The sequence below is a fragment of the Etheostoma cragini genome, chromosome 8 (genome assembly GCF_013103735.1).
Source record: "Etheostoma cragini isolate CJK2018 chromosome 8, CSU_Ecrag_1.0, whole genome shotgun sequence".
NCBI classification, from domain to species: Eukaryota; Metazoa; Chordata; class Actinopteri; order Perciformes; family Percidae; genus Etheostoma; species Etheostoma cragini.
In genome coordinates this window covers 17,423,439-17,446,062 of record NC_048414.1, presented here as the reverse complement: position 1 = coordinate 17,446,062, position 22,624 = coordinate 17,423,439, and the positions used below count along the sequence as shown (strand labels likewise).

The window sequence follows — 22,624 nt, the reverse complement described above, 5'->3', positions numbered from 1 at the left end:
ACAGAACAGTTAAAGGTGCTGATGAGGAGGGGGCAAATCCCATTATCAGCTCAGCAGAGGATAAGCTGGGAGAACAGGTCGGACCATAGTGGCCTTAATCCTAATCAGTTTGTTTGATTTATTGTAGAAGATGTTGAAAAGAACAATGGAATGTAATAGTGTGAGTAGAGAGATTGAAATAAAGAAAGATAAACAGAGAGCAGCTGAAAGAGAAAGCAGATGCAGAGGTAAAGCTGTAGTGGATGATCTGTGATGGAAGCTAATCCTGATTACCTCTGACGTAAAGACGTGCAGGAAGTTGCTCACTCACTCACTTGCTCACTCACTCACTCAGACACACACACACACACACACTCACACACACACACACACACACACTTAAGAAGAATGATCGTAAGTACAAATATTTTTTATGCAAATTGACTCTCACTCTCAAAAGGGCAGAGCGGCCAGATATCAGACTGAATGCATTTTGTAAGTCAGAGATAGATATTAATCCAACCTCACCAAAAATGACTTTTAGACGATGATTTTCTTTTTGTTCCATTGAAGGGCTGTTATCGGCCCCCCACTAACCAGGAGTGCTTTATTGTTGAATAACGGGGGAAAAGTGTACCAGTTACAAGCTATATGGCAGTATGTTTCAGCTAATCTCCAAGTTTTGAAAAGATGAGAAATCTAATTGAATAATGTTTTTGATGAAAAGTCTTACATGCAATCTGAATCCAGCTGTAAAGTAAATGAAGCAGAGTGAAAACAGGAACAGTGTGTACATGAAATACAAGAACTGTGCCAAAAAAGTGATAAAAATAAGTATTAAACAATATCAAATGGAAATCTCACATGTTCACATGCACAGAAATATTTGCAGATACACATATGCTGTTGAAAAAAACATTTTTTAAATTTTTTAACACAAGTTGCTCTGATTTCATTTGAAAGTTGTCTTCTTCGGCCATGAACTCCTCTTCCAGTTTTACCCCTACCTCTCACTCTTCCTCCCACTCTTATTCTCACCCTCCCTCTGCCTCTCGCTGCAAGGTCTTCCATTGCTGTTAAAAAAGTGGTTCACTTGTGCTCTTTTCATATTGCATATTTTCTGATTAAAGTGGCAACAAATAATCATTGAGGTGTTTGACCAGGTGGCATTATTATTATGTGTTGTCAACTTGAATGGCAGTGTTCGAAAGGGCAAACATGTGACTTTATGTCAGATTGTTGTGTCTTATGCAGACAACCATGTTCAGTGCATTTAAAAAGTGCCATTTTGAATTGCAAAGTGTGTGTAAAGCAGAAAATGTGTTTAGACTTTTAGAGACTCGAGAAGAGGTTTTGCTTTCTGTGTGCCAGTTTAAATAATTGTGCTATGCATGTCAGTGTGTAAGCAAATGGAAAAAAACTGTAAGATGTTTTAATATTTGAGAGGCAATAATTCCCTCGTGGCCAAACGTAGAATCAACTCTTTGAACTTGACATGTGCACAGCAGGTCAAATGTGTAACATGATGCCAAAAACTGCCGCAAAGAAGACTTGTGATTCTTTTACTTGTAAGTTTTATTGTGAAATCTTTAATGTCTCTACACAGGAGTGCCCAGGCCTTACAGAACATGCCCTGCATGCATCATCATTGTCATAATCTACTGTTGGTCTTACAGAAAGTCTCAACAGTAACAACATTTACAAAACTAAACTAAAAAAGTAAGGTAAAAGAGAAACACATTTATAAAAAACATTCCCTCATGCTATTTATGTATTTTTTTTAAAATGCCCCCCAATATTCACATAACAAAGGCACAATGGCAAACACAAAATACAGGCAAACAATGTAAAGGCACAGACCTAAAGCAGAAGCTAATGAGTAAGAATAGTGGGAGACTTTCTGCAGGTGTTTATGCGCATTAAGTACCTTTTTTAATGCTTGAGCTAACTTTCCAGTAGAGAGGAGAAGACAATGAATACACCAGGGAGTAAAGGACAAAATGGAAAACAAAAGGAAAACTGGAGAGAAAGATAGATGAGCAAGAAAGGAGGGGTTCGCAGAGGAAGTCATCTCTAACTCATGACAACAAGCACAGCAAAAATAACAAGACTTGAGAAGGAGGAGTGGACTTAGTGTCCCTATCTAGGTCAGGAGGCGCAACGCCAGCGCTGCCCCTCCCCCAGATCCTTCGTCGCTCTTTCCCTCGCTCCTCCTTTTTCAGAGAAAACTGGAAAGGAAATTCTGGCAACCCACCCTCTCCTCTCCTCAATCTGTCCCCCAGTTTCTTTCTTTCCCTTGTCATTTTATTCTCTCATTTCTCTTTACCTCCCCACTCCTTTTTATAACTCCTTCTTTTTGCATTTTCCCCAACTCCCCTCTCACCCCCTCCTCATGCCTGACACTACTAAATCAACCCATGTGGCCTTAATGGAAACCAGACGCTTACCCATGACTCTCACGCCTGCAGGCTTCTCCTTTGTACAGTTAATTAGCTTTAAGTCTACTTAGCTTTAGCATGGAAAAAGAAGAGTAAATACACAAAGATGGAAACTGCTGCTATGGGTTTCCTCTTCACAGGTCCATCTAAGATGGACAGAATTAGTAAAAAAAAAAAAAAAATAAGAACCTAAATACCTACCTAAAAACGTTTCACTTTTCAACTCTTCTAGTTAAATCTGAATAAATACTTTTATTTCATTCAAGCCCTGGCACCAGACATATATCAATATGTCTCCACTGGGATAGTGTGTTTTAGTGGTCTAGTAGGAACAGTTACCGTGGCTGTGGTAGGAGGGGGGGAGGCTGGAGCCCTTGTGTCTGTGTGCAAAACTGTATGTGCCTTTGTTTGGGTAAGTGGTCTCTATGTCTTGGTGTTGTGTGTGTGGGGGGGTTTGTGTGTGTGTGCATATGTGGACATGCAGGCCCCAATGAGTGCAGTTATTTTGGAGATCATGTGACATTTTTGCATGTGTGTGAGGGAGGGCAGACATAATGGGCTCAGTGGGAATCATGGACGCACAGCTGTCTGACATTCCTGTGCTGGCCGGAGAACAATATTTTTCTGCTAGTGTCTGTGAGTTTAATAAACACACACGAACAGACACACACACACACACACACACACACACACACACACACACACACACAATGAAGCAACCTCAGCAAAACAAAGACAACAGTAAACAGAATCAAAAGTGCAAAACATCTGTTCTAAAATAAGAAAAATGGCGAGATTGGTTAAAGCACCATAGTCAATCACATGGAAGACTTATTCATATTAATTCATGTGTTTTTGTATAGCTATAAGCACTCATGTTTGTATGTACGTACAGTATGTGTGCTTCTGTATAATGAATGTGCATTATCAACTTTGTCTGCATTTATACTACTATATGTACTACTGTCTCACCTCTGTACAATTACAATTAATAGAAAAGGGAACATTCCTAGTATGTGATGTGTCTTTTTTTTAAAGAAATAAAGATACCTTTTGAGACATTTAGAAGACACAGGAGGAAAACTTTAAGGCCAGTAGAGGGAAACGTAGACTGTAGCTCCACAGTTTGCATTCTTTCAGATGAGCAATAAAAGTTCTCACAATGAATGGGGCACAAAACGGGGACTCGTCCTCGGCTTTCTTTAGTACTGCGTCAAAACTTCTGTGCCGTAAAGTACAAATTTTGACGCAAATGAAATTGATGGATACCTGCTCTATCTCGTCTAATACTGTGCCTCACACCCAGTCCTGCAACGAACGTTTGCAGTGCACCAAGGCCCTCGGCGTCTCTTTGTTCTGCAGAGTCCTGAGGATGGCGTAGATTAGGACAAGGATGCACAGGATAAGGACCAGAGGAACAATCACCATGATCAGGGTCATAACCTTTGATTCATTGTCGGCCACCGTCACAACCACATCCACCTCTCTGTCCCTCTCCTTCTCCGTGCTGTCAGGCTGAGACGTTTGGTCTTCCTCTGGGTTTGTGTCTTGGTCCCGGCCCCTGTCTGGCTCCTTGTGCTTATCTTTGCCTCGGTCTGAGGGGTCGACTGGTTTGTCTTTCGGTTCCTGCTCAGTGTCTGTATCGGGCTTAGGGTCAGCGGCTCCCACACAGCCCATGAAATCCTTCAGGATGGAGCGAGGGTAGCCTTTCTCTGCTTCTGTCTTGCGGTTGTCAAACCTCCAGTAATTGGTGCCTTTGTAGAAATAGGTGTGAGCTGCATGAGACGAAAATAAAATAGATGTAAGACTGCCAAGTTATGTGCAATGGATTATTATGTAAATACTAGTGCACAGTGACACAGTAGCTTTACAATAAAGAGCAGTTAAAAACAATTAAAAACATTTTAAAGAGAATACAAAAACAGCTCTAGTAGAATGAGACATTTTCAAGAATTTATTCAAGAATAAAAAGGTACAGTGCAGTGTAGGAGCAATAACTTAAAAACAGCATAAAAAAGAAAGGTCTTCAGCCTTGATCTAAATAAACCGAGACTTGCAGCAGACCTGCAGTTTTCTGGGAGTTTGTTCCAGATATGTGGAGCATGACAACAGAACGCTGCTTCTCCATGTGTAGTTCTGACTCTGGGGACAGAAAGAAGAGCTATCCCACACAACCTGAGAGGTCTGGAGAGTTAATAATGACACAGCCAATCAGAAATATATTTTGGCCCTTAACCGTTCAGTGCTATATAAACTTTCTCGCTTGCAGCATTCTCAAGAACCGCTCATCCAAACTACATCACACTCGACACTCGAAACCACTATAACTAACAGTTAGCCATTTAGGACCAAATTATTTTCAGAAACAAAGTGTTCATTCCTGAAGTTACATCACTGATGCTTTAAATGTTTGTTCACGTTCTAGAAATTAATGTACAGAAATGAGTGTGATATCAATATTATAATCTAACTTTCGGCAGAGAAGTGGAAAACTATTTTATGAGATGCCAAACTATCCCTTTAAAACTTTTGGAGAAGTAATGTTAAGCTAAATGTGTAAAAAAACAAACAGTAAAGATAGCTATTTCCATTTTTGTGTACACAAACAGGAGATTGAGGAACGTACAGTATCTTTAGGGACTAGTTTAACACTTGAACTCTCCTCCACATTCCCACCTTTTGCACCATAACGACTTTTACAGGGCTCATTCAGATAAATATAGTACAAGATTATACTGTACATTAAATGTACTTATATGAAACTACAATAATCGCAATCAACCAATGAGATGTGTTGCGTAGTTGCACAAAGATTTGGCAATGGGAAAATAAACTACATACACTCTTCTTGGTGTCCATAGGTCACATTTCTGGGTTTAAATGTAGCTCTGTAATGCCAACCAGGCTCTCAGAGACATAAGAACAGTTTGGGTGGAGATGAGATCTGACTGCTCTGCCACAAATCGGATTTCAAAGGACAGGCCAACCCTCAAACCAGAACTCTCACTCCTCTCTTTACCCTCTCTCTCATCCCTTCATCCTTCTCTATGCTTCGCTTGCTCCAGCCTAACCGGTCTCCTGTGTCATTTTTTCCCTCTTTGTCCCTTACACACCCAATTTCACCCCTCTAACCTTTCATTCTTTCTCCTTCCTTTCTCATTCCTTCTATCCCAGGTTTCAACAATGCATGTAGAGTACAGCTTTTGGTGTCTGTTGTGATTCTCATAGTCTGTTGCTACGGAAGTACATAGCCAGGATATAGCCTGATATCTCAAGCATGGCTCAATTCTGGATGTCAGGCTTTCCCCATCCCCTTCTGCTCTCCCTTTGCAATGGGAAACAACAACAACAACAACAACAACAACAACAACAACAACAACAACAACAGCAGCAACCTCCAAACTACACACTGAAATTGGCAAGTTTTGACAAAAACTTTGGTCGTGCAACAAGGCATGCCTTCTTGGTTCTTTTGGGGAATGACGTAAAGATTAAAAAGAATATGTTTACGGCTTTTACTATCTTAAGGGAACATTTTTGCCCACCGGTTATGGAAAAAACTTATTACGCAGGGCCAGATAAATACACAGACAAAGAATTTGTTGCTAGCCACCAGTTCTCCACCGTATACATATCACCGGAAACATTCGTCAGCAATGTTAGATGGAGAGCCATCCTGCCAAAGTTTTGGGACAGATTGATGGTGATTGCTGTGGACAAAATACACAAGCCACTGCACTGGTAAAAGCAAATTACATTTAACAATGTATCCAGCTAATTTGAATAGCTCAGGTTACTGTATTGTATTTTTGTGATCACATTTTTAAAACAACACACAGAAACAGACACACACGGTTACTGTGTTGTGTGAACTGTTAACTTCATTTAATATTGTACGTGGTGTTTTGTTTTGGGGGTGCGTTTCTTCCCGAGACCATTTTCCGAAGCCCCTCTTACCGAGTCCGGAGCTTAGCACCGCCCAAGACGATTGTGATTGGTTTAAAGAAATACAAATAACCCAAAGTGTTGTTTTTTTCGCCTCTCCTAGAATGTGTGTGGTGTAGCCAGACCGTTCTCCACAGCGCTGTGGAGATAGGTCTGGTTAAGACTATGATTCTCACAAACAGAAGCTCCCAATAAAGGCTTTGTTTACTTTATTGAAAGTCATTATTTACCGCCGTCATCGCTGAGGAAGGCTCCTTTGGGTGACGGAGGGATCCTGCCCCATCTGTTGATTGGCTTGGGGAAGTCGCGGTCAGTGGTCCGAGTCTCCTCATTGTATCGCCAGTATCTGCACACAGACAATTTGGACAGTAAAACAAAGTCATATGCCGATGGTGACACAAAAGTCTTCTTCTGCTCATTGTCCCAACTCCCTTATATAATATATAAATGAGTTAAAATAGTGTAACATTTATCTGTGTGTCCATGATATACGGTACCTGTCTCCACTGAAGAAGTACGTGTATTGGTTGGGCTCCCACCAGATTGCTGTGTCAATCTTATGTGCAGGAACTCCTTGTCCGTACCCATGTAGGGGCTGTGGATATCCCGGCAGCACGTCAGCCTCCCTGAACACCCAGTATTTATCATCTGCAGGGACAAAGGAATAGAGCTGTTATGTTTGTTACCTGGCTAAGAGAAAGGGAGTATGAGAAAAAGGTCATGAGGGAGAGAAGAAAAAACAATGGCATATGGGGAGAAGGCAATGGCCAGAACATATGTCATATGTCATGGGGTTTACATACTCCATAAAATAAAGAAGAAAGGACAGGCAAGGTAGAAATGGTAGGCACTTATTTTCCAAGATTTCCTCATGTGGGAGCCAATTTCTTCTCTAACCGTAAGTTTTGGACACACTTTTCAGCCACTTTCCACCTCCACTGCCAGGGCGCTGTTGAATTGCAACATGCTGCACTGAACAACAATAGCTAAGTTTGAAGGGGCTTCTACTAATTGGTGCACACTTACTTTGAATGCTGTTTTGATTTGATTTGATTTTAAGTCTACTACAGCAGTTACATCTTTCTGGATTCATATAGGCAACTATGACTGGGCAATATGACTTTGATTCAATTATGTTTTCATATATTTATATGAAATGTAAAATCTGGAGGCCGAACTGCATCACGGCAATATTTACACCACAGGCTTTACATTGTGATCCTTGCACATGGGAGCGGAGCCGGAACAAACCACAGATACGCTGTTTGCTCTCATTAAGTATACATACATTTTACCATGTGGTTATTTCAAATACACTATTCATTTACTGAATTACCAGGAAATATGCTATATTGTGATGTATATTATTATGAAATGACCTATATCGGAATAGAAGACCCCAGTCATATTGCCAATATCAATATATATCAATATCAATTCTATTTATATAGCCCGATATCTCAAATATGCCTCAAGGTGCTTTACAACACCCTCTTTACTTCCACCCTGGATTCGGATTTGGAAAAACTCCCCAGAGAACCCTTAAAGGTGAGTAAAAAATAATGTGTGATCAAAGGCTCAGAAAATCCTAAAAATGCATGACAAATCACCATACAGCCTGATAGTAAACATTTAAACTCTACAGCTGTAGAGGTGCACTGCAGAGAAGGCTGATGCAATCCCCTCTCTCTCTCTCTTGGACCTTTTGTAGCTCAGCTGCAGTAACACTGAGCCAGCAAAAGCCTCACTCAAGGCACCCAATGAACCCAGCAACACACATTGAAACACCCCCAAACTCTGTGATGCGGATATAAACACATGCAAAGACACATAGACTAAATCCTCTTAATAGTATCCATCTGCAGTCATTTAATTGTTCACATCATTTCCAGTGTTATTTTTCTGTGTGTGTGTGTGTGTGTGTGTCTGCCAGATATCTAGGGTTATAGCTGTGTTGAATTACCATATCCTAACGGTCTCACATTGTGTGGGAAAAATGCTGAGTTTGCACTGTTTCCTTTCAGTCTGACTGTTTCAAATCAAAGCCCAGCTTTGTGTTTTACTTCCCATTTTGTGTTTCTACAAAACACATTGGCTTCAGCTTTGCTTGGGTAAAACGTATCTGAGAAACATTGAGTAAAAACCAACTAGCAGTTTGTTCTGCCCTTAAGCACAGTGCTAAACCATAACAAAACTCAGCATGGTCTCAAGAAGGTACGGACGAAACACAGCGTGCATTATGCTCAGCATGTGGCCACCGTGTTGGCAAAGTGACAGGCTTTGTTGGTAATAAACAGCTTTGGCATACCTTTAAAGAAGACAAATTTGCCATCGTGGCGCTCGTAGGCTGCATCGATGTCACTAGGGAGGCCGATCCAGAAGACGGATATCGGCATGGGGTAGTTATCCAAGACCCGGTTCCTCCGCACACGCCAGAACCAGCGACCCTGCACAGGGAAAACAATGCTGTTTATCTTCCAGCTTGTTTTCTCTCATCAAAATGAATTATTATCCGCTTCCCTTTGCATGACTTGAATGTTGTTTTGACTCTAAGCAAGGTTGTGTTTATGGAGCCAGTGGAGTGCCATGAAAAATAATAAATGAGTCAAAGAATAAGAAAAGAAATGTGAAAATATAAGGAGGAATAAATACAAGGATAAAAAAAGTAAATAACAAATGTGTCATTATAAAGACAAATGAAATACATTGCTTTCCATGTATTTATTTCTGTATAGGGAAAAGCAAAAGGAATGCGGAAAAGAATGAGGGAAAATAAAGGGATACAAATAAATGAATTAAGTTATATAAAATTAAAATACCTTTTAAAAATACAGACGAATGAAAAGACTTTATATGCAAACTAAATAAACACTGTATATATTTATAAATAAATAAATAAATATTATATTTTATTAGTCTTTTTTTTATTCTTTTATGGTACCACATTGACCGCATACATGTTAGCCCATTGATTTCTACATGTCCTTTAATGGAGGTCAGTGACCAGTGACATGCTCTAATTGAGTTTATAGCTGTTCATTCCAAAGCAAAGGTTTTAGGTAAACACTGCATATTCACAAATCTGGTCAATAATTCTTTACTTCTCACCTTGAAAACAAACATCTCTCCCCTCAGCATGGTCACCGTGTCAAAGTTCCCATCGCAGATATCGGGGGCCTGGTTATCCGGCAGCTTGGGAGGTCGAGGAGGAGCAGGGCGCCGAGGAGGAGGCGATGTACGGGGGGCATCTTTTCTGACGTGCGGGGTGACAGGTTCCGGCTCAGGCTGGGAGTCGGTGGGGAGCACAGGAGATGAGGTAGGGCTGGGACTTGGCTCCGGCTGGGCTGGGGGATGTGGGCTGCCGTCGGTCGGGTTGGGCAATTTGGGTGGGGTGTCGATGGGAGAAGTGGAGGTGGGTTCATCTTCGGGTGGAGAAGGGGAAGAGGGGGAGCCATCGTTGGGTTTGTCGTCACGGGTGGGAGGAGAAGTGGGTGGAGGATCACTAAGGATAGGGGGACCTGAGAATGAAAGGTTGGAGAGCTTGGGCTTAAATCAAATAAGAGAAAACTCCCACAGTTAAGATGGCTTGTTTTTTTCCATCTCATATTTTCACCTAAAGTGCAAAAACCTGAAATGAAATAAATTCCTCTGGCTTGTCTATGTAGCATTACACATCAATCACACAAAGAAAACCTAATTTTCCATTATGTGCAGCGGCTATAAGCTCACTTGACTGACTGTGCTGCTGCTTTTTTGGAAAAACCAACCCTGCTGGTTGCTAAGAGAAGAAAACACACAGATACAGCCAGTTATGTAATATGTATAGGCAGCTGATGGGCTTGAAGACATATTGAGTTACATTGAGCCAAATATACTGCGAGGAATATTTGAGGGCTGATGTTGGCCAGTGACTTATCAGTATGTGGAAAAATTCAGCATATGCAGCATTTTAACCTGCAAAATAGCAGCTGGAATGCTAACTGTGTCTGTCTGCTGCTCAGTGCTAGGCAGGAAGTGTATAGTGTGTTTTTAAATGAGTTGTTACAAAGCTAATCGACAATATCAGTTCCACACAACTCTCTCTGTAGTTCTCAGTATGACCATGTTCAGAAGATTGTGTTGTCCAGTAAATTTCCTGCGCAGGAGCTCAAGTGAAGATAATTACCTCATCCATTCCAGTCTTTTTAACCATCCGTGTCTTCCTTGGCTACTAGCAAATGTGTGTGTGTGTGTGTGTGTGTGTGTGTGTGTGTGTGTGTGTGTGTGTGTGTGTGCGTGTGGGGGGGTACTTCCATATTATTTCACAAGTAGTAGTAGTAGTAGTAGTAGTAGCAGCTTGCATTTAACTACATTTTACTGTTTAGACTGGGTCCCTCAACAATATCAACAGATGATTAGCTGATGAGAAAAAAACTTACCAGTGAGGCAGAAAACTGCAAAGCTACCGCCCACTTGTATAGAAACCCTCTGCAAATAAACCCAAATGTTTATTCCTACCAACAAAGTGCATGCTGTGTTAGTCTCTGTTTAAGCACTTCAGATCCTTCTTCCTATCCACTCAGAGCTTTTCTCTAGCACAGTCCTTTAACTCTGTTTAATAAAGAGAACTACTGTATACTTTCAGTCAAACCATTTACCTTACACTATTTACAGCAGACAGGTGTTTTACTCTGGTTTACTCATTGCAGACATCAAGGGTAGGCGTGTCAATAGGACCGAATTGTGTGGGTATGGAAAGATTGGGGCTTTGCTGGACAAACTAAAACCATGGAACACGTTCCCAAAGTAAATCAGATGTTGTCTCTGTAATGTGATACCAGAGATGTGACCAGGACAAAACAGTGGACAGTAAAGGAATATCCACGAAAAAAATCCAAAATGTAAAAAAGTAAAATAAATCATAAATCAGCTATTCAGTGTAAACAATGTCTGTAATTACTCTTTGTCTACAGTTTAAGAGACAAATGAGTGTTTTTGGCCTTTGATTACAGCTCTTATAGAAGGGAACCAGCAGACACCCACCAACAAGTACATACAGTGCACTCTAATACACACATGAGCCTTTTTTACAACGTGCGCACACACGCGCACACACACACACACACACACACACACACACACACACGCACAAACACAAAGATCACCAGGTCATCTGTCAATTAACAATGCCATCAATTCATGCAGGAAAAGCATGACAGCATCATAATGGCATGCCTGATGTGCTGTTTTGAGTGAGGTTTCACTGATGGGTGTGTGCGGTTGGCCAAAGCTGTGCTCACAAAGCTTCTTAACAAGGCTTCTTGTCTTCTTTTGACAAGTGTCCAGATGTGATACGAGTGATAAAACCTCAAATTACAGCTGACACTCTGCACTTCAACCTCAGTGATTTTAGAGCCAAAGCAGTCAAAAACATCAAAAACACGAGTTCATGGTTGTGATTTGTGTCTCCCTGCAAGGGCTGGAAAGGTTGACAACGTTTTAGTTGTGGATGCATTTTAGATTTTAATCTGAGTTATGGACTTCAACTTCATGTCATCTTTGTGGAAAAGGCCCCACTGTGTCGTTAATGGTAGTTAAATCTTTGATCTAATAGACTGCCATGAAGAACAGAATGACTTCACTTCTGTGTTCTTCATGTCTGTCAGTAGCATGTCCTTCAGATAAGAGACATAAAAGTATAGATAAGTATCTTTGCAATAGCTGATGAAGAATACTACCATTAAAGGTCTCACTTGGTCTTACTCTTGTGTTGTCCTCACTGGTCAAAACTGAAAATCAACCAGCAGTTATTCAGTTATCAAGTTATTTCAAACATTGTTATTACCTTGTTTGATGTTTTTTTCTGCTTTCGAGGCTTTTTTTCAATGTGTTTGCCACTTTTGTCATTTATTGCCATTTTTTGAAAAATCTTTTTGACATTTTGTTAAACATTTGATTTTTACTTGCGAAGAGCATTGCATGCACCATTCATGTTATGTATGAGCTATTTTGTTGAAAGAAACCTACAATTCTCAGAAGATACATATTGCAAAATAAATACATTTCTATAGAAAACTTTGAAAAGGGGTCAGACTTGACCCGAGGACAACAGGAGGGTTATGTCCAAATTATGAGGCTGGTGGCTGTAAAATAACTATAATGTGGATACACGACATAAATAAAGTGATTTAAAAAGGTGTATTAGTGCAGTGTGGTGTTCTTACCGTATATGTACTGTATTCCTTTGATATCATCTACGTGTAGCGTGAAGTTGTGCGTTTGGATCCACTGGTAGAAAGGAGCCATTATGGCGCTGGGGTTATCTGAATGCTCCAGACCCAAAGCATGACCAAGCTCATGGACCGCAACCAGGAAGAGGTCAATACCTGCAGTGACACAAAATATAATATGTTCATGTGTGAATGTATTTATAAAAAGTATTTGTGTTAAATTACATGCCAACAAAGAAATGTTACAATAATACGTAGAGAAGTAACGTGATCGGCTGGACAGAGATGGCGGCTTAAAGTGTAGCTCCTGACCCAACTTTGCCAAATAGTTGTTTCATATGGTTCCAAATCCAATATTCTACTACTTTTTTCTTGATGGAGTTACTTAGAGCAGAATGTCAAACAAGAACAGAACCCAACGCAGCAACACTGATGCTTTTGCAGAGGCATTACTGGAAAAACAGAAAAGCTACTTCGAACCACGTTTTGCTCAGATTCCGTCTCAGGTTCAACAGGCGGGGATCAGCAACGATGAGAAGCTAACTGCTATCCATGCTCTACTAGCATCTCTAACTGCAAGCATTGGCTCTATCAGATCTGATGTGAACAACCTAAGAACTATTGTGGAAGGCAACTCAAGTATTCTTGATAGCCATGGCCACGTTTTCAAGAGATGAAGGTGAAGCTAGCAGACATGGAGGACAGAAACCATAGACGCAACCTCTGCATTGTCAGGTTGTAAGAGGGGTGAGAAGGTTCTAATGCTATTCAGTATCTCTTGTGCTCCTTGCCTAAGTGGCTCCCGAATTAAGCAGATATTCAGATCAAGATTATGAGAGCCCACCGGATTTACAGTGATGGCCTAAAGAAGAACACCACTACTAATTGCACGTTGATTTTCAACATGCTCCACTACTTAGCCAGGCAGATGATTCTATAGGCTGCGTGGAAATCTGTGCTTGTCGTTGGGGGCCAAAAAAATTGCTTCTCCCCGGATTACAGCAGCTACGCGGCCAAACGACGCCAAGCTTCTATCGAACCTTGGATTCAGCGTGACTCAAAGGTATGGATTTTTTCCTGCTTTATCCTGCAACCCTGAAGAACAGGGATGGCACCCAGTATATAGCAGTCACCTCCACCGGGCACGCTGACAACTATGTGAACCGGACTCTGCCCCATTCTCCTGCTGCGGCGGGGAGAACCGACGCATCGGATTCTGCCACGGAGGGCGCCTTGGAGGAGGATCAGGACTGAAATTGTTATGGGGGCAGCTGTTCTCTCCCTTTTTCCCTGTTGTGTCTGTTTGTGTGGTGTTGCTGGCTCTGCCTGAAAGTAGGTCAAGGGGAGTTGCCGGGTAATTTACCTACCTGCACAGCTGCTGGTTATTCCACCAATCTTGACCTGCACAGCTGCTGTTTATTAGTTCCAGTTTTGCCTTTATCTGAACTAATCGTTGCCTGCTGCTCTGCCAGCTCTACACCACTGAGACCTCGCAACCTCCTTGCTCAGATTCCAGAGTGAGAGTTTGGACGTATCTCTGCCTGCCCACCTCAGCCGCAATCCAGTTTGGAGTCCTCCAGCCCTGTCTGTGTCTGCGTGTGGTTTCCTCTGGGTTTTGGCTCAGAGCCTGGGCCGTAACAGAAACAATGATGATGCCTGATGAACATGGACCTTTGGCTTGTCTTGTTCTCCTGATTTTATCTCACTGTTACCTAATGTGATTACAGAGACTGTGTTTCTGAATGCTATGTAGATCTAGTTTAACATGGCCTACTTTCCATAGGTTAGCTGGTCCACTGCTAGGCCAGAGATTTGGGTCCAATGTGGTTGCTATTTTGTGCTTTTTGTTTCTTGTTTTTGTTAATGTTAATTTAGTTTGGAACAAGATGTTGTTGCAACCAGTTAAATATGGGCTAGTCTTCCTTTTGCTGCCCTATAGTCAATCTTGATCACAGACCCACTTTGAGTGATAGCCTTCTGGCTTTTTCCCCTTTGTGTCACTGTCTTTTATGTTCTTGATCTGTTTAACATGTTTTGTGTATTGAGGGACTTAACTTTAGATGCACAATTGTTAAGATTTAACAAAATGAAAGGCAGTAGCAACATCCACATACTTTCATTTAGACTGCAGTTTTTTTGATAATGGGTTATTTATGTATGGCCGTTTAGCCAATAGATTCTATCATACAACTGCATCCTCCTCAGCAAGTTCTAAAACAAAAGGAGTAGCCATTGTTGTCAAAAGTAATTTCCCACTTAAAGTGTTGTCCTCTTGGTCAGATTTTACTTGTGTCAGCTAATTTGCCAAATGTTTTTGATGGCAATTTCTATAATATGCTCAGCAATCAAATGCTGGAGTTAACTGACTGTTTTATTGTGCAGATTTCAGTGCTATGTGGGGCCCAAATATTGATCGGTTGGACGCAGGGGACCTAGGGACCAGGCTCAGGCTACAAACGCTTTGAAATCATGGGCCAGCACCTGTGGGCATATATATTTGGCGACCAGTTAATCCCACCTGTAAGGATTTTTCCTTTTTCCTTTTTTGTCCCCGGAGTCAGAACTAAACAGGGAGAAGCAGCGTTCAGTTTCTATATGCTCCTCATATCTGGAACAAACCTCCAGAAAACTGCAGATCCGCTGCTACTCTATTCTTTCAAATCAAAGCTTAATACCTTTCTTTTTGATGTTGCCTTTCTTTAAATGGTTTTTCATTTCTTAAATGTTTCATTTCTTTTACTAAACTGTAACTTTTATTCTTGTGTTTTTATCTGTTTTTATTACCTGTTTTCGTTTAAAGCCCTTTGAATTCCCCTGTTGCTGAAATGTGCTATACGTACATATAAAGCTGCCTTGCCTTTTTCTCAGGTAAACCTAAATCTTTTTCCAGAATAGATTTTCTTTTTGCAATCCCTCAGTTATTTAACTCAATTGACAAATCAGTGTTACTTCCAAAGGCATTGTCTGACCATAAAGGCATCCTTTGCACCACCACCATAACAACATTCTGAAACAGAAATCTGAACTCCTAATTCATAGAACGAGACAGCGCTTTATTTCCAGGGTGCTAGACCTAGTCATTTACTTGCCATGAGAATTATGTCCAGTGACCATTTTTCAGATATTCCTGCTATTAAATCTTAGAAATATTAGACCAGACCCTGTTGAAATAAATAAAACCTTTCAGACATTTTATTCTTATTTGTATGAATCAGAGGTCACTCTGGATAAAACCCAATGAGAGCTTCACTTGCCTCAATTATCAGTAAAGGAATCAGCTGACTTAGACATGTTCATAAGAGTTATTGCATAAGTTATGTATTTCAGCTTCTTTTAAAACAAGAGCCAGTTTTACTTAATGGCCTAGCTGTTGAAACTGTGGGAACTTTTAAGTACCTAGGTACAGTACGTTCTTGACAACCATCTTTATTTTTAACAAAATGCACACAAAGATTCAGTCTCCTCAGAAGACTGAGCTGTCTGGGCGTCAGTGCTCAGATTACTGAGTTAGTATACGCCACACACATTCAAAATGTTTTAACCTTTCACCTTTCTGCTTGGTTTGGCCATTTAAGATGTAAACTCAAGAAGAAGCTTAACAGGACGTGTCAACGGCTAGCAAAATAGTGGGAAAACCCCCAAAACATCTGACCCAAATATACACTGACAGAATGAGGAAGAAAGCTAGGAAAATCACTGCAGATAGTACACACCCTCTTTCCAGCCAGTTTGAGCTCCTCAAGGCTGGGAGGCACTTCAGCGTGCCTCTGGCAAAAAGTTTCATTTATTTATTCCTTTATTCCAAATTTCATCAGTATCTTCAACCAAATCAAGTCTAGCAATGCTGGTAGAGCTGAGGTTGGTTGGAGTCTTGCAACCATGGTAACCAACCAACCTGCAGCCCAGCTGACCAGGTGAGACAACACTAAGGACGACTAGCTAATGGTAAGAGATCTTATCAGAAAGTCACAGGTTCACTTCCCACATGAGAACACAGAATGAGCCTACTAACCGTTTGGGTTTTGGTTGTCCAGGGTCCAAGGCTCATCAGCATCGAAGTGCGTGTCCCCACCTATTCCTGGTCCGGGGTAGTAGGCATGTGCTAGCGACCCTCCCTCACCATCAAACAATGACATGTCACCATGGAAACCAGAGGCAAACAACAACAGGATGTCAGCGAGCTCTGCCTGGCTACTGTTGATGCTGATGTTGTTTTCAGCAGGTAACTCTTCAAAGGTGAGCGGCGTGACCCGTCTCCATGCGTCGAAGGCGTTGCGGATAGCATCGTACGCCCGCTCCTCACCCAGCGAGGAGGGGATGTTCTGCTTCATTATACTAGAGCCAAAAGGAAAAGCGTATTTGAGGTTGGTATGGTAAATATTTGGCTTTTTTTTTTTTTTTTTAGATGTCAGTACTATCAACCTGTAAGTGATGTGGTCTTTGTGCCACTGCTGTCCAGTGAGAGTGTAGCGTTTCTTCCTCGCGCCATCGTTCCGCTCCTCCGCTTTTCTGTCTGGGAGGCCGCAGCGAGGCCGACGCATGGCCCTACACACGCACACACACACACACACACACACAAACCTTTACAAGCTGCAAAAAGTGGCAGAATCCATTCAGTTCTACAAAATACAGTTTGTACATACAGGTGATGACCAACTTAACATTTAGAATGTTTGCCGTAGTTTTTATGATTTTTCTCAAACAACTATCATTTCTTATTTTGTTTCCAGACTCCTCACAAAACTGGAAAGCATTATTTCCCAGCCAGGACTTACTGTAAAAAGTGCACATGCAATACTCAACACTGCATTTAGCCCTTTATCAGGACTAATCTCGGAAAAGTGAAAAAGTGAAAAGGACCAAACCAAGAGTAACCAGTTCAATTTTTCATGTTTAAGGAATAGTTTGACATTGGTAAATTACACTTATTTGCTTTTTAAAGAAGATTGAAAGAACTGAGCTGCTATTTCTTTACTGTTAATATGGAAAATGGACTCCATTTATAAAGTGCTCTACACTACAGGCACCATTCACCCCATTCACACACTCATACACTGATTGGCGAGGCTACCATAAAAGGTGCCACCTGTTCATCACCTGTTCAGCTTAACATTCACAGGAGCAATTTGAGTTTCAGTATCTTAGACAAGGACACTTCGACATGTAGACTCCAGGATCAGGGCAAGGAATCAAACCACTGACCTTCCAATTGGTAGAACACCACAGCCACCCCAAATATAAGGCTACAGCCGGTAGCCAGTTACCTAAACTTGGCCCAAAGACTGGAAACAAGGAGAAACAGCTAGCCTAGCCTTGTCCAAAGGTAACATAATCAAAGGTGTCTTCATCACGCTTCAGTTTTTGTTTGGATTAAACAAACAAGACATTACGCGTTAATCAGTGGTTTATAATAAGCTTACCTGCTTCTAGTGTAGCTTTACATTTACATACATAACAGTACTATTAATATTGGCATCTAACTTTCAGTAAGAAGGCTTATTTCCCAAAAATTAAGACCTTATCATTTGAGCATGAACCTTACAAACAGAGTACTCTGAGAACAAAGGACAATGAATCAGGTCATAGTTGAATGGGAAGATATGACACGATAGTCTGACTAGCATCATTAGTAAAGATGTGATATAAGCTAAAGGAAACAAAAACCCAAACCTTATGGGCATAAAAGGTTATTACGAGCTGGCACTGTTTCGGCAGCCCCTGGTAAAACAAACACATTATTCTGTTATTGTGTGATGTAAAGCCAATGCACAAACAAATTGCTTCAGGATGCTTGGTTGTGGAGTTGAGGTTAGTTGCCCAGAATTGTCTTTATGACAAACTGAAAGTTGTGGCCATGTATCATTCCATCTTTACAATAGAATGCATAATAAATGAGAAAGTTAATTAAAAAAAAAGCATCCAGTAAAAACATCCAGTAAGATCCCTGGTTTCAGTCTGTGGTCACTGCACACACATGTTAGGTCACGTCTTTGAGACAAACATCCTGCAGAAAAAACAGAACAATGTAGATCTTACACAACAGTAGCAGGGTCCATCTCTCCAGTCACCTCTAGGCCATAGAAGTGCTGCATGTCGCTGATGGCTTTGGACAGAATCTGAGCCGACTGCATTGTGGACATCTGACTGCTCGCCTGAGACAGGTAGCCGAACTTACGAAGCCACGCCTGTGAGGAGAAAGCCAAGGGTCAGTTAAGCTTTGTCCAGCTTGGGGGAAGGTTGATGTGTCTTGTGTGTGCAATGCATGGTGTATACATGCGTATGGCAGCTAGAACTGCTATTTTTCCTAGGGTCCTACCACCATACACAGACATTAAATATTTGAAAATACAAATCCTGTTCAAATCTTACAGTTAACGCAATTAATCAAAAGAAAGACATTATGCGACTCTGAATAGATCTATTTTAAGAAATAAGATATAACAAAACAAAACTGTCATGCTAATCCACTGACTAATGACTGGAGAGAGCATCTGATGAGTTAAAAGAAAAGAGAAACGTAGAGATATAAACCAGATGGCTTCCATTAACATTAAGACATTCCTTCTCTCTCATTCCTGCGCCTTTTCCCCACTGATAGCCAAAATCAGGAGAGGGGAGGAGAAGAGAGGAACAACTGGAAACGGGAAAACTACAGGGACAATAATTAAAACCTGTTTGTCTCTACCGTCTGTAGTACACAAGGTAAACACAAAAGTCCGCCTGTGTGTACTTCCAAATGATGGTCAAAGACGGCCAGTCAAGTGACACGTGCTGAATTTCCCCTGTTTATTTCATGTTTGCTGACAGTGAAATTGAGCGTGTTGAGCCACGTAGCCAGGCAAACAGGACGATGGCTCCTGGATGGGAAGAAAACCTCTGTGAAGTTTTTAGTTTGGCCCTTTAAGAAGCCCCAACAGCAGAGCTAAAAAAACAACACCACAGGCCCCTTTCACACAGCTAGATCATTGGACTCAGCCTCTCATCGTGCATGAAGAGGATGAACACAGGCCGGCGGCAAAACACAAACATGCAGTACACAAACTCATCATGTGTGCACACACTCAGCCAGAGACAATCCTAAAGAGGCAATTACTGCATAGCATGACAAGTCTCAACCAACGTCACGTTAAAGTGGGAGCTTCTTCACATGAGTGTCTGAAGAACATGAAAGAAAAGCGAAACCTCTTTAGGTTATAGCTGAAATCAATATTGTGACATTTGGACATTGTTATGTAGATCACAATACAGAAAATATACAAAAATGGCATATAAAAGAATGAAATTGGTGTTCACTAGCATGAAATGGACCAAAAAACCTTAACAATTTAATGACAATTAGCTGGGAATAACAGTAAGGTCCCTATATAGCATTTATAATTAGGATCTGGAAAATTAATAACACACTATAATGTAGTGGCAAGGAGATAAAAGGACATTTTAACATGTTTATTAATGCATTAATCAGCAATTGTAATTTCCATCCATCTGTAACTGTAAACAGCTTGTGGATGATTGATAGTACAGTATCTAATCAAATTGTATGGCATCCACAGGAACCAATCCTACATGGTACAGTGTATTATAAAGCAATAATTAACTATTTATACACATGTACAAATGACACATGACAGTGACAACATCACTAACTCAAGGTCAGCTTACTAGACTTCCTCCGGAACTCAATCTTCATCAGCAAATAGAATGTGTTCATTCGTCACAAGAGTGAGGAACAAGTATTGATACTGATATAGGTATAAAGACACATTTTATATGATTACTGTATTACAATATATTGTTGATCAATGTCAAAGTTGATGAATACATCAATAAACACTTAGATCCTTAGACCTGCTTACAACTATGTTATCATACCATTTGTGTGTTGAAATGCTGCCCTGGAGGAAATGTGCAGAATATAATGAATCAATAATTATTTAAATGTTAAACTGCTCTATGCCTGAACTCGGGCATGGTGCCTGAGAACTGTAAGCCCTGTGTTGTAACCTATAGTTATAGGTGTCTTATAGTTTAGTCATTGTTTATATTCTGCTCATAAGTTCTGCTAATAAATAATAATGTGACATACTGAAATGAAATGACTAATAAATATTGTTAAATTTACCGTGATTGGAGCTTCAAAATAACAATTAACAATAACAAAAAAGTTAATTAACAAGAATATGTATCTATTTTTCCACCATACAGATAAGTTTGACTATTTTTATTGCAATGGCACCGCTATCATTATAGATGAGATAGATAAATAGACAGACATGAAGAACTTATTAACCTGCTTATAAAGAGCTATACTACTATACTCAATTGCATAGGCCTACATGATGTCCTCAATTCTAAAAATATTATGACAGTTGTAAATCTATCAACTATTAACAAATGCCCAAATTGTAATATTGTGACGGTCTACATGGCCAACGTGGTCTGGATCCTGACCCAGAGCCATTACTGTACCTCAGCACTGAAGCCTTCTTCCTCAGGAACATCAGCCGCTGAGCTGCACAGGATCAGGAAGAATAAGGACGATAATGTGATCCCGATCTGAGTCCAGGGTTGCTTGGATGCCATCTTTGTCATGATGTGCTGTCTGTGGATGTTGCGCAGTGATGAAGAAGCGGTGACAGAAAACAGCCAAACAACTTCCTCCGACAGGAAGGAATACAGGACAAAGTGCTGTAGGACGTTTATTCTCTTCTCCTCCAGCTACATTTAATCCCAAACCTCCGCAACAAGTGAGCTATCTGCTCATTTTTGGAGTTCGCGCATTAAAAAAAAATGCTACAAATGTCACGCAGAGGTGTGTTTACAAACCCTCGGAAAAACATGAAATAAGATGATACGAATCGATTTCCGGTGGTAGGCAGTCAGATTCGTCCCGGGCCAGCAGCCTCATGGCTCCTCCAAGTGTTCTTCAGCAGCTCCTTTCATAAACACGGCTAAGGCTGTAGCCGACGGACAGATACACTAGACCTTGCCCCTTTCCGACGTCCACAATGGCTGATCAGCAGCAGGGAGCAGTGAGAAGTCCTGCAACAAGTCTCCCTCCACTTCCACGGAAAGCGACTCACTTTTAGAACTTTCTGCGAAATTTTGACACAACAACAAAAAACAACTCCAGAACTCAAGTGCCAGGATATCAAATGTCACCTGCAATGTGTTGCACCAACGTCGGACTATCTCTTCCACTTCTAACTCGGAACGGAAACGCGTTATGTAAATATTTGTCAGACCGCCATCAAACAGCTGTGTATCTGATAAAAGATTTGGAATGATTTGTGGTGGAGAGGTCCCTCCTCCCTCACACAGCAGACCCACACCACAGGACAGCGTGCCATCTGCTGTTGTTACAGGAAACTCCAGTCAAAGACTAGCGCCTGGTCCACATGAGACAGATATTGAACTGATTAATTTGACTAATAAAATTAAAAAACTGGTTCGGTTTAATTAAGTTAGCACGGGACAGTGAGCCAGCATGCACGAGGGTACTTGTCTTAATTAACGTATTAATTACACCCATGAAGATAGAACCCTCCAGGTTGTAAGTAAGGGCAGTACCTGAGAATCCTAAATGTACTTAATATATTCAACAACACATATTCTTACATTTTACCTTTAAACACATCTTATATCCCATTCAACATTATACTGTACTGAAACTATGTTATACTATTATACTGTTTAACTGCATTATATCCTATATTTCTATTAGGTTACCCTACTAGTATACACTAAAGATGATTGCTTTTTATATTATATACACACAGATTACTAATCATGACTGTAAAAAAATTGTTTATATCCATTACAAATCATATACATTGTTGACCTAGTCCATTGCCATAAATCATACCACTATCACTTGTAATATTGTCTTTAATTGTTCTTGTATAGTTCATATTTAAGCTTTGTATACCTTGGATTGGATGATGCCTTAAACCTATCATATATGTAGGTGTTCAAATGTGGAAAATGAACTGGATTTTAGTCATCTCCTGAATAACCATGTTCATTGAAACAGAACCCCGGTGACATACTGTA

At 40.7% G+C, this 22,624-nt stretch overlaps 1 protein-coding gene across 1 annotated transcript; it reads right to left on the bottom strand.

The window, feature by feature from the left end:
* Positions 1-1,533: 1,533 nt before the first annotated feature.
* On the bottom strand, positions 1,534-21,878 carry mmp15a (matrix metallopeptidase 15a). Its single transcript, XM_034878058.1, has 10 exons — positions 21,041-21,878; positions 18,608-18,756; positions 16,994-17,116; positions 16,584-16,906; positions 12,566-12,727; positions 9,471-9,880; positions 8,671-8,809; positions 6,860-7,010; positions 6,593-6,708; positions 1,534-4,192 (listed from the first exon to the last, which is right to left on the bottom strand). Exons 1-10 carry the CDS (start codon positions 21,161-21,163, stop codon positions 3,714-3,716), a joined length of 2,175 nt encoding a protein of 724 aa, XP_034733949.1. The 5' UTR covers positions 21,164-21,878; the 3' UTR covers positions 1,534-3,713.
* Positions 21,879-22,624: the final 746 nt, after the last annotated feature.

Excerpts from the sequence above, each read along its gene's own strand:
- mmp15a (XM_034878058.1), bottom strand. The coding sequence starts at position 21,163 with ATGACAAAGATGGCATCCAAGCAACCCTGGACTCAGATCGGGATCACA. Across the intron at positions 8,810-9,470 it reads GAGAGATGTTTGTTTTCAAG|GGTCGCTGGTTCTGGCGTGT; the intron begins GTGAGAAGTAAA and ends TTCCCTGTGCAG. Across the intron at positions 7,011-8,670 it reads CAAATTTGTCTTCTTTAAAG|ATGATAAATACTGGGTGTTC; the intron begins GTATGCCAAAGC and ends TTGTCCCTGCAG.